Source organism: Corvus cornix, chromosome 1 (assembly GCF_000738735.6).
Source record: "Corvus cornix cornix isolate S_Up_H32 chromosome 1, ASM73873v5, whole genome shotgun sequence".
In the NCBI taxonomy this organism is placed as follows: Eukaryota; Metazoa; Chordata; class Aves; order Passeriformes; family Corvidae; genus Corvus; species Corvus cornix.
The window spans coordinates 22067089-22079659 of NC_046332.1; the positions used below are offsets into that span (position 1 = coordinate 22067089).

Here is a 12571-nt window from a genome sequence, read left to right on the forward strand (position 1 = left end):
TTTGAGCCAAGATAAATTTTTCAGTTGTCTCTTCATTTGCTTACTCAGCTGTGATTATTCAGAGTTTATTTCACAACACACCAAGTGGATGCTACACCTGGCTGTGAAGTTTTTTGCATTAGACTGGATTATGACTTCAAAACACCATCACATTAGATTAGTCCTCCTTTCTCATGCAGTTCTTGATGGCATCCCCTCTTTAGCTGTGTTCGTGGTGATGTATCAGTTGGCACAGCTTGTCCTTCCTGCAGGCTGTATGCTCAACATCCTCAGTCCCTTGCTGCATCACAAGCATTTTTGGCTTTTGACAGATTTTGATACACTTTCAACAGTCTTCATGGAGCTTCATTTCAAGCAGTCTTGCAAGATCTTTTCCCTTTAGTTGCACCTGGAGTTTCTCCAGACCTACTGCATATTTGCAAACTGCTCTGAAAAACTGTGCCCCTCTGGAACCACAGCATCACATTCATGTGAATCAAAAGTCCTCGTCCTTTAAATTTCTTTCTCTTGTTTCTATTTCTTTAATTATGATCTTTCCACATGTTCTCAGTCTGGCTGGGAAAGAGACAGCTTTGACCACTTAAGCCCTAACAAAAGGATATTTGGTATAGGGAAATACTGTCTCAGAGCTCCATCTGAAGAAATAGTTTAAACCAAAGTATACTCTTCTTGAATACTCATGCTATTACAAGAGAGAAATCATGTGCTGTGCTTTTTCCAAATTTTGATCTTGAATGGTGACTCTTCCTTCTTATTTTTAGCTCTTGCTAGCTGTTGCAAATGTTAGGTTGTCCCATGGCTGGGAATATCTCAAGTGGGTAACCCAATATACTCATTAAAATTCATGTCCCTACTGGCTTTCAAGTGACATCTCCTTCAGAAATGTGCTCAGTTTCTGAAACAGGCACAGTGGTAGTGTGGATTTCATCAGTGATCCCATAAAGAGACCATGTACAAGTAAACACTACAGCTCAGAGCAGTCATACGTCTTGTACCTGATGGTTCTTCCAGCAGCCCAGGAGAGTTGCAGTTGCCACTTCACTAATTAAAATACACTGTGCAAGTGAGACCCTGCTGAATACAGTTTGAAAGAAGGAGCTCTTAAGACCACAGGAGTGATTTTTCTTTGAGATGCAGTCAGGACAGACTCCTTCATGAATCTCCAATCTTGTGTGCACAGCTTGCAGTGCAGCAGTGGTGTCTGCAGGACTGCCACGCTCCCTGTGAAAGCTTGGGAGTTTTTTGACATTCCTGGCCCCACAAGCTCTGCAGCATCCCTTCACCATCAAGGTAAAACTGGCTGGCTTTTCAACTTTTCAGACTAAAACATCTTCAAGTACAGTTCCTGCAGACAGTAGTTACTCTTTACTCCTCTTGCAGAAAGTGAACCTCAGAAGTGTAACAGGTTTGTTTCTATGATAATTATCTTCTGAAAGTTTCTGTTCTTCCCCCACTGCTCCTCTCAAAAGCAGAAAAAAAATGATCTCTGTCAAAGGAATGAAGCAGCAATAATTGTCTGAGCAGCCGTGGGACATGGGGAGGACAGCATCTGCCAATCTGCCTGGTGTTTTCTTTACCGGAAGTACTTTTTCCGTATGCTGCTATTTAGAGCATGAGATGAATCAACCAACTTGCGAAAACTGCAGGAAAGAAGAGGGGGTTACGGGGTGGGGGTGGTGTTTGCTTTGAGTTTCTTGGTTGCTACTGCACTGTGTGATTATTCCTTGCACCAAAACTGGCATTTCATGGCAATTTAGGAGGAATAATAAGATCTTCTTCTCATAGTTCCTGGGAAAGGGGGAGCAAGGGGGGAAAAAGTGTATGAAAAAGCAAGTTCAATAGTATCAGGAATCCTATTCATGTGTAAGTTTTTGGGTTCTTGACAGTTTTACTGTGCCTAATGCTAAGTATAGACTGCAATTATAATACATGGCTCATGCTCAAATGTCAAGGTACTATTTTGGGCTCAGTTTTTGAAATAAAATAAATCCAGTTGGAGTAGTTAATGGGCAGAGAGGAGCCTTCTCTTCTGGGAGAGTAAGCCATAGGAGAGTGTGTTTCATTTTATTGGATGTGGTCCTGGTGCTGACGACCTGCCTGCGTCTGACATGGGCTTTCACATGGGTGTTCTGTCCTCAGCCCTAAGGGAAGTCTCCTGGCATTTTTTTCCCCTCATGAATCCCCACATCACAACTTGGCTGATCCTGTGCCTCACTTAATTCATCACTTCCAGCGCTTGCAGGCAGGCAGTATAAAAAGTTGATGGGCAATTATATTCATGTCAGCAGTGACAGTGGGTTTCTTCCTATTCCTGATGTACAGCTCCTCTTGTGTTTATGAATAGGAAAAAATATCTATATTTAGTTGGCTCTCACTGTTTGACAAGAAAGTGTTTTTGAAAGGAAGTGTATATGAAGTGGGTAAGTTTATTTTACTTTCTACCACAGACCTCTTGAAGTATTATCTCAAGCCATGTTTACTGCTTGAGATGTCTACACTGTGGATTTTTTAAATAACTATTTGGCATGCCTCTCACAACTTTCTGAAGAGGTGCAGTCATGTTTGCAGAAGTATTAATTATGCCATCTGGTAAGCCATAAACATCAGACTTTTAGGAATACATTTCTTCATAAACTTGCCCAGTTTTCCCAGGGAAGACCTCTATGCCACTGCAACCATGGCTTTCTAGAGGTTTCTGGTTTAAATTATCACCTTCTCCCCTCTCTAGTTCAGTTACTACCAGCTGGAGCTTCTGAACCCTTGGTGTCCCTATGCTTCTAACTGATTACATTTTGGCAAATGTTCAGTAGTAACAATATCAATGGTTGTCATAAAGGGCCTTTATTCCACTGGGATTTGTTGAAACTTTTGCAGTTTCCTTTTCCTCTGGTGTTGCAACAGTGTGGGTTTGGTCATAAATGACTCAGTGCAGTTTTGCATAGTGAAGCAGGTGTGGGCAGCAGCTGTCTTGGTACTGAGGTGTAACTGAAGTGTCTTTTGGAGCTGAATAAATCCATCTTTTCCTCCTATAAAAGTTGATTGTAAGAACATAAATTGAAAATCTTTCTTCAAGATCAGGGCTTATTGCAGGTTCTTAATCCCCCCTTCTTGTTTAGTAAGGATGTATTCTTGTGAGCCTTTTTTTATTGTAGCTTTTCTTTAACTGCAGGAGATAAATACCATTACCCTACCTTCACAAACCCTGTTCATGAAAGAAAAATGCTTTGGGGAGCTTCATCTGTTACAGATTAATGTCAAGGGAAAAACTTGACAGAATATATTGTGAAACCTGTTGTGTTCAATTTTTGTCCAAGGAGAATCAAAGCAGTGTCTGTTTCTCAGCAAGTGTATTCTTTAGTTAATCTTAGTAGATAATGCTTCTTTATTTTTATTTAAGACATGATGATGACAGTCGGTAATGAAGAGCAAGACTACTTGACCTGGCATCTTCACTTGCAGGAAGAAGATGCCTTGTAGTCTCACATAGACCTCCCCTTCATTCATTTGAAAGTTGAGTCTTCATTCTAGTTACAGTTAATCCCATTGGACAACTGTGTTTTTATTATTACAGTACTTTGGTTCTCCTTTTGTTTTTCAAGTATTAAATAGAAAAAAAGAAATCCAATTTTTTCCTTGATAATATCACTTTCCATAAGACTCCCCAAGTAGAATAGTATGTGCTAATCTGCATTGACCTGACTAATTCAGTATTGGACCCTGTGTTTCTTAAAAGCTCTCTGGCTTCTGGAAGATCAGTGGGGATCTTACCAGTGTACAGAGTATGTGAAGGGAAGGTTGAAAGAGGGAGCCAGTCTCTTTTTCTTTGTCATCCCATGACAGGACAAGAAGAACGGGCATAAATGAGAACACATGGAATTCAATCTGAACACAAAACAGTTTTTGCTGTGAGGGGGGTCAAACACTGGAACAGTTTACCCAAAGAGGTTGTAGAGTCTCTGTCCTTGGAGATGCTCAGAACCTGTCTGGACATGGTCTTGGGCAGACAGCTCTCAACAGTGCTGCTTGTGCAGGGGGTTTGGACCAGATGACCTCCAGAGGTCCCTCCCAGTCTCAACCATACTGTGATTCTGTGAAAGCTCTCCAAGGAATATCTGCTCCATAGTATTTTCAGAGTTGATACAGCAAGAGCAGCTGTTTTTCATGGTGTAATTCTGCCAAACATGAGCACAGTCATTTATGCTTCTTTCTCAAAAGATGAATTTTGACCAATTTTTGCAGCAGCTTAAGTGATTGCTGTTACCAAGGTTACTTGAAGGTATTCCTAATATACTGAAAATTTTGTATGAATTAGTGAGGTACAATTTCAAATCATGTAGCAAACAGAATTGGTGTGTTGGGGGTGAGGAGAGATCCATTACAGGACCTCTTCAAGATATGTCAAGTACTGGTACAGTTTTATAGTTTATCAGTTTATTCATTGCACTGTTCTCAATTGTAACTTCCATTTGACACAGTCTTTAGAACTTCTATTCTTCCTTCCAAACTACTTCTCTTTTCAGTTTTTGGTTGGATTTTGGGGTATGTTGGTTTGTGGTTGGGTTTTTTTTCCCCTTTATCCACTTTCAGTACAAATTGGAAGCGCAGTCTGGTTTTACAGTCTCAAGATAACAGAGTAAATACACTGTGTAGCTAATATAAGTCACTTTTCCTTTTGTACAGTTATTTCATGTGTCAAAGGCTGCTATATAGCTGAAAGGTCTGACAATCCCTTCTTTCAGCTACCATGATCCCTCCTCAGTACCTTCTTTTCTAAGCATTCATGAAAATTGAAGTGCTGTTGCCTAGATGCCTGTGCTTGATCTTAGGAGTTGCCCTCTCCCATCATCTGGAGTTACAGCTGTGCTTTTAGTAAAATGTATGAATAGACTCTGTCTGTGGGTTCTTCCCTGAAATTGCCCTTGCTTATCTAATCTGAGTTCTCTGATGCTATAGGTAGTCTCTAAATATACTTGCACTGTGTAGGCTCCTGTTCTGAGCAGCCTTGGCAACTGAGCCAGTTTGATGAATTTTGGCTCTATTAAAAATAAATCTACTCGTTGCTGCTTCTTAGAAAAGCTATTAAAAGAATTTTTTGAGGAGGAAAGGGTATAGGAGGTAAACATGCTTTTTTAAAAGTATTGTTTATACTAGGGAGGCCTGAAAATTTAGCTCTTAGGAATGGTAAGAGAGCAATAGAAGTTGCCCATCGTTTTTCAGAAAGTTAATTTAAGTAATCAAAAAAACTTCCCAGGTTTTAAAAAATAATTTTATTCTGAATTGGGATGAAAATAATATTTAGGGGTGTGGAATCCCCATATCTTTTAGAAGTGGAAAGGTTTGAGAGTGATGGTCATCAAAGCTTTCAGAGCAGCACCAGCCTGGCAAGGCTGGCAGCTGGGTGGCTGATGCTCTGGTGGGTGCCAGACAGAAAACCAGCAGGGAAAGGGCACATTTTCCTTTCAGTTCTTTTTTCCTTTGAAAGTTGAGCAAAATGTATGAATCTGCAAATACTCTCTTTTTTTTACCCCCTGAGCAAAAACAGTGTTTTCAGACACACAGAGAAAAATCTGCTGTCATCTTTGAGAGTAACCCTTGGCTTTTAGAATTAGGTGGGGTTTAAATCCTCATGGGTGATGTGAGCTACAAAACAATTAGTGTTCATTTTGTACAACTTGTCAGTCAAATTTGTTAGCCAAGAAGCAACTGTATGGACAAGTTGCAGTGTTTATTTCCTCTGCTGCTGCTCTTTATTTAAAAGGTTGCTTTGTGGGTAGGATTTTTTTATTTGTGCAACTCTTACTTAAAATAGCAAAGAGATACCAAGTTTTGTTCATAATACCTGATGATAGTTTCTCTGTAGCACAAATTACTCAAATAGCATTTACCTTGCTCTTTTACCACCTTACTTGACTTTCTAGACTGCATTTTTGTAATTTCCATTCTTCTAACAGAATGAAAATGTACATAGATACCAAAATTTGTAACCAGGTATTTCTTTATCAAGCAGCAAGGTAGAGTGCCAGCCTCGTGTGATCATTTGTTGCCTGATGGTGACAGTGCAGTTTGATGAGATGATAACATTATGCTAAGCTGTGTGGAGGGATTTGTCATGGGGCCAGAAGAGCATCACTACAGATTTCCTATAGATGAGCCTGAGCCCAGCATAGAGGAGCGACTCCTGCCTTCTGCCATTTCCCTTTCTCTCTGCAGAGCAAAAAGATGCCCAGAACTGGGTGCAAGCAGAAAACAATGGGATTTCTAGAAGATACCTTGCAGTTTTTATATATAGCTAGAAGACATTGGCTCTCTCACACTCAGTGCTAGCTGAAAAGAATGCACTAATGCCATATTGTCGGACTTACTCCCTCAAGGGATTTCTGAAATCCTTTCAAAATGTACCAATCCCTACAAAGAGATGTGCCACTGTTTGTTATTTCTCATACAGCTCCAAATTTGCGTCCATAAGTAACATTGTGCGGATTCTGGGAATGAGAAGTTCAGTTTTTGAAAGTAAAGCAGAGGTGGTATGCCTTTTAGGTACTTGCAGGTTTGATTTAAACTAAGTCTGTCCTCCATGTGGAGATGAGGAAGCACTGCCCTTGCGGGGTGAGCAGGAGATGCTGTCTGGCTCTGCTCAGCAGTAACTGGCTGATCTTTTAAGCTTGTCAAAGGACCACTGTTTGTGACTTGTAAAATACAGTCTGTGTTACTCGTCTGATCCTTAATCAGCCGTATGCAGTGAACTGCAGTTCCTGAATGTGTTTGGTAGTACTGTTTTGTATAAACCTAATTAAAGTGAACTTTCTACCCCACCAAAATATCACTAAGTTTGACAGAGATGCTTTAATTTTGTGAAAAACTGTATAAAATAATTAAATTTTTGACACTGGGCTTGGAGCATGAACTGAATTGCCAGCAAGAGACTACTGATGTTGCAGCAAGGGCCACAAAGGTGATTAAGGCACTGGAGCATCTGTCATATAAGGAGAGGTTGCAAGAGCTGTCACCGTTCAGCCTGAAGCAGAGCAGGCTTGGTGGGGGGGGGGGGGTCTCATCAGTGTGTATAAAAGCCTTGTGGTGTGAGGGAATGAAGAAATAACAATGCTCTTGTCAGTGTAGCCCACTGACTGGGCAAGTGGCAGTGGCACAGAGTACAACACATTTTCTACTCTGGACAGTGGTCAACTGGATCAGGGTGCCCAGAGAGAGGACCTGCCTCTTCTGGATGAAAAAGTATTGTTACTCTGCTCTCAGCACTATATTAACGTACTAGTTACAGAGATTGACTTCAGTTGTCTCAATGTCTGATAGGTTATACTTCAGTCTTAATTCCTTATGAAGCATATCTAAACAATTTGCCCTTTTCTTTCTCTCCTGTTTAGGTTCTGGGAACGCCTACAAGGGAGCAAATTAGAGAAATGAATCCAAACTATACTGAATTCAAATTTCCTCAGATTAAGGCACATCCATGGACTAAGGTGAGTCTATATGATCTGAATAATAAAGATGTGGGCTGAAAGTAAAAATTGAAGTTGTTCAGTTTGTTCAGTGATTTGGTGGCTTTCAGTCTAAACTGAGTGCATTTAACTAAGCTGGGGACCTGCAAACTTTTGATGTAGCTAAGGAGAAGAAGATATTGAAGCAGTACACTGTAATATCTATAGGTCTGGGGGTTTTCAGGTTGACTATAGGTGGGTTATTTATTGTTTTGTTTTGTTTTTTGACAATGGTGTGTGTGTTTCTAGCAGATTGCAATATATCTACATAGTGTCATGCTATCAGTTGATACGCACAAAAGTCAATAGAAATGAGGAAAGTGTTCTAGTACTTTTGTAATGCTGTTGTTATGTAGTGTGATGAGGGCTGACAGTCACTTTCTTAAATGCTTCTCTCATAGATAATACTCTGTTTGTACTTCTGTGGGTGTGCTGTTGAGTGGAGATGCTTTTTCTTGTAGTTACTTCTTAAGATTTCTTACTATCTAGCTTTCATAGGGAGACACCAATGCAGCACATGCAGGCAATATTATGACCTCCATGACCAAAGAGGAAACTGCTAACAGTGAAACAAATACATTGCTGCACAATTAATTGGTTGTCCATGTATCAAGCAATGATGAATATTTGACTTGGGACAGAGTAACAATCATTTAGTTAGCCTCTTGGGTGTAGAATAAGTTAAGTATTGAGTCTTACACAATTGAAGCCTGGGTGGTTAATATTTCCTCCTGCTGCTTGAGAAATGTCTGATATAGTCCTAGTGTATTTCCATCCTATCCTAGCATTCAGGTTTCCTTCTGCTAAGAAAGTAACATCTGTGTGTGGAAGGCTTGCATTCCTAGCTGAGCACATGTCCAGGGCGGACTCTTTTGGACCAAATAGCCTATGGTGGTAGAACTGCTGAATAAACCAATTAGAGCTAGTTGATAGCAGGCCACATAACTGACAGGTACATGCCAGGGCAGTGCTGCATGTCACTGTTTTTACGATAGATTCTCCAATGAGTTACGTACCTTTTCCCCACTAATCCATGGTTTGCATTTCCATATCAGTTACTTTCTGTGTGTTGGTTACGTGATGTATAATAATATGGGGAATCAGGAAATCCAGCAAGGCTTTTTAATACCATATGTTAATGAGGGGAAAAAATTGGAGCAGATGAAGTCCCTGGGAGTGGTCTCTTCAGTTTTAAATTGCATCCTGGTAAAAGTCACAAGAGCAAGCCCAAAAACCTTATCGCACTGCATATTAGGTTCACATCTAAATTCTTGCATTGAAGGTATTTGGATTAGGAGAGGTTAAATTAATATACAGTGGAGTAGAAGTGCAGAGCTGTACTGTAGGACAGGGAGTTGAATTGCATAGTTACCTTAGATGCTTAGCTTGAATATATGAATCATCTGTATGCACCCGATGGTCTCTTAGAACACAACAGAGGTCTTTTGGCAAATGGAAGCTTCACAAAAAGACTGAAACTTCCTTCTAAAGAGGGTGGTTTTGGTTGTCATAGAGGATCACAGCTGAAATTAAGACTTGAGAAGAGCTTGCCAGAAGATCAAATTTGCATTCTCCATTACGTCACAATTAGTTTTGGAGAGTTGTGCTTGCAGCATAGCTTCTCATTCTCAAGTCATTCTGCATACAGCTCTTCCTGATATCAGGTGGGTGTAGATAGCAGTTAAACCAGTTTATTACAATTGGGTTACATGAAACTTCATTTATGAGATCTGTACTTATTATACAAATGCTAAATCTAAAAATTTATTACCCAGCATAATGCTGGTAATGATGCTTATCTTCTCATCTTCTCGGTGTATTACTTCTCAAGATCCATTCCTTTCAACGTTTTGAGCCTGTTGAGCTAGAATAGATTTAAGTAGTAGTATTATGTAGAATTGGTTCTTCTTACCCAGTTTTATTGATATAACATCTGATGACATGTCAGTGGGTGTAGGTAGTCCTCTTAGAGCTTCTCTATCTTAGAATTGAAAAGTGTGTAAGAAAAACCTCTTCAGAGCTTTGGCTTTGAAAAAACAGGAGTGACTAAGGAAGTGAAAGTGGTAATGATGTTGGTTGTGGTTTGTTGTTACGACTGTGTATGTAACTAGACTGCTACAGCTAGTTGCCAACAGGACTTGAACTTGCATCTGCAGAAGCACAGATCTTTGCCATCTAAGATGAAGACTTACTGAAGATTAAGTAGATAGAAGGTGGTTTTTTTTTTGTTGAGTAGTTATGACCAGATTACTCGGCAGACAGGAGGATTCTTTTGTGTGTGTGTGGAATAACTTCCAGGCAGCTAGTTTCAGCATGTTTGAGAGAGAACTACTGAGAATATAGTTGCTCCCTGCTGCAAGCTTTTCCACATGAGAGCATTCTCCTTCTTGTTTTGTGCTGTTTAGTATAACATGGGTAATTTGTCAAAGTTGCATTTGTAAGTCCTGCTTGTAGTTATTTCATGTAGTCGAGGTGCCCAGTGCATGTTTCTATGCAGTCTGGAACTGGTTGTTTCCAGGCCAATAATCTATACAAAAATAAGGTCCATGGTTTGCTCTTGTTTTCAGGGAACTTCCATGGTCTGCAAAAGTGTACATATATGGTAATTAAGAATTTTATTTGGAAGCTGTCATATCTATAGCATCTGAAATTCTCTGGTGCTGACTTGCATTGGATGTATCTGGTTCTGGTCTGCTCTCTGAGACATTTCTGAGAGGCATGGATATGTTACTTTCCTGCTCAGTATTGGTGTGATGATGTGTAATCTGCTGCACTTGCTGTTACCTACTTGGTGAAGAAGAATGGTGGCTGGTTGTCATAGAGGATCACAGTGCAATGTAAAATATTCTGGGTTTTTTCAAGAGACAGAGAAAATTGTTTAAGGCTGAAGACGGACAAATACATGAAGGAATATTGTTTTTCATATTCAATATGGTTTGGGCTAAAATTGGAATTTTCAGCACAAGTTTTATGGACATTTGAAGCCTAACTTCATTGATGTATCTTACACTTTTCAGTAGAAATGGATGGGTATCGTCCTAATACAGTATTGATACTCACTATTGTAGTAGCATGAAGAAAGAGATCTCAAACTAACAAGGTCCTTTCTTCTTAAATTATGAGAAAAGTCAAGCTAACACTCTAAAAAATATTTTTCTTATGTTGCAGCAATAGTATAAGTTTGCAGTGCAAGCTGTTATCAGACTGATTTTTCAATCTGTTGACAATTTGAGATTGAAGTAAATTTCTAATTTAAGAGTTGAAGTCTCTTGTTATAAAACATGCAGAGGCCTCTCTCTCATGTCTCCAGTATAGTTTTGTGTTGCCCAAGCACGTGTGTGTTTTTATACTAGTTCACATGCATGGGGCACCTGATGATGGAAGTTCGACATGTCCCTAGCAAAAGAAAAGAGAATCTGAACTTTCCAGGAATCTCTCAAACCATTCTTCAGAGACAGGGCTTCCCTTTTCTTTTCCTCTGTCACTTACTCCTACAACCCCAGCCTCAATAGGAGGAATCCAGGACATTTTGGTTCTTTGGCAGGGGGGTCCTTTTCAGAATACCAGTGTGTTTAGTAACTTAAATGTTCTTTTCATCCAAACCTCCCTTTGTTTTCACATCGTATAGAACGTTTTGTATTCATGGAGGTGCATCCTACAGCTTGTCTGCCTTGGTCTGTGAAGTAAGTGGCATCCTATTATAAGAGAAGCAGTGTTTTGCAGGAGTGTGAATATGACTGACTTACAACAGTCAGGAAAAAATAGGTAGGCTTTTAAACACACAGTCATGTCTTCAGGTATATCTTGCGGTGGAAAACCAGTCCATTTTTTCCAATGGTTATCAGCTCATCAAGTAAAAGTTACTATGCTTTCTGGAGATTTGCTGGTGTTGTTTTTACTGAGTCATGTCTTTGCTTGTGTCTTTCAGCCACCTCAACTCCTTAAGCCTTCTTCCTTCTCAGAAGTGCAGTCTGATCTGTGCTACTAATCTTTATACCTGTTTCTCTTCTTTTGACTAAGCTTCATCTATACTGTATAACTCTGTGAGTGGAAAGCCAAGGAGGAAATCTGGGATCAAGTGCAAGATTGTACATGACAGGGCTGTTGAAGTTCAGCTTTGGTAATTAGTTTCCTGTGAATCTCTTGGCCCTTTTGGAAGGGGAAGGGACAGTGGGACAGCTAACAAAAGGTCTAAAGGCATTCTTGATAAGCTCATGGTAGATAGGTGTTGCTTACCATGGCTCCATTACAGCTGGCCTTTATCCTGGCATTACTCCGATGCTACCTTCAGGTCTCAGATCCTTGGGATAATGAAAAACAGAGACAGTGCTGTGATAATTTCCAGAAATATATAAAATGTCCAACTGCGACAGCCCGCCTTTCCTCTTGCATCCAGCTAGTAAAGGATCTTATTAAGATTGTAGTAAATGTAATATAATTATGTAGTTAAGGCCCTTTCTGTGTGGGAGAAATGACTCTCTTGGATTTTTTCTTTTCCCCACCTAAGGATGCTGCCAGTATGTTTGCCAGTATAATGTCAGTATAATGAAAGATATGCATATATATATATATATATATACATATATATGCCCATGTTTCGTGATGGCAGAACAATACAAATTGTAACAGCAAAGGCGGTTTTCTTTACTGTAATCATAACCTCTGCCTTGTCTCCATTGTATAGACACAGAAACAGTTTCTACTGCAGGCAGCTCTTAAAAATGGACAGCAAGTCTCTTCAGTGTGCTGTGGTTTGGTTGCCTTTGTTTCTCCTGTTCTGAAAGTACTTGCAAGATTTTTGAAACATGCTGGCATTTTTAAAACATACTTTTGGTGAGATAAGTTTGAGTGTACTCAAGAGAATGGCTTTATTCACCATCCCCAAATCTATACTTAGCTGGCACCTGAACAATAATTTCCAAGTCAGTGTTGAGTTGAAAGAAGACAGGAGTCATTTGCCTGACAGTAGAAGAGATGGGGAGAAAAACTGTCATGTCTAAGTTAGTATTGAGCATCTCTGCCCCTCTGGTGTGCACTCTTGTGGATGAATACATGAGGACTTTTCTCTGCATCAC

At 39.9% G+C, this 12571-nt stretch overlaps 1 protein-coding gene across 2 annotated transcripts in view; it reads left to right on the forward strand.

Annotated features, from left to right (window-relative positions):
- Positions 1 to 12571, forward strand: part of GSK3B (glycogen synthase kinase 3 beta) — a 150011-nt gene that overhangs the window by 110939 nt on the left and 26501 nt on the right. For both annotated transcript variants that reach the window (XM_039558548.1, XM_039558557.1), the window contains exon 8: positions 7383 to 7478. In XM_039558548.1, coding sequence (XP_039414482.1) covers positions 7383 to 7478 — 96 coding nt within the window. The remainder of the gene's footprint in view (positions 1 to 7382; positions 7479 to 12571) is intronic.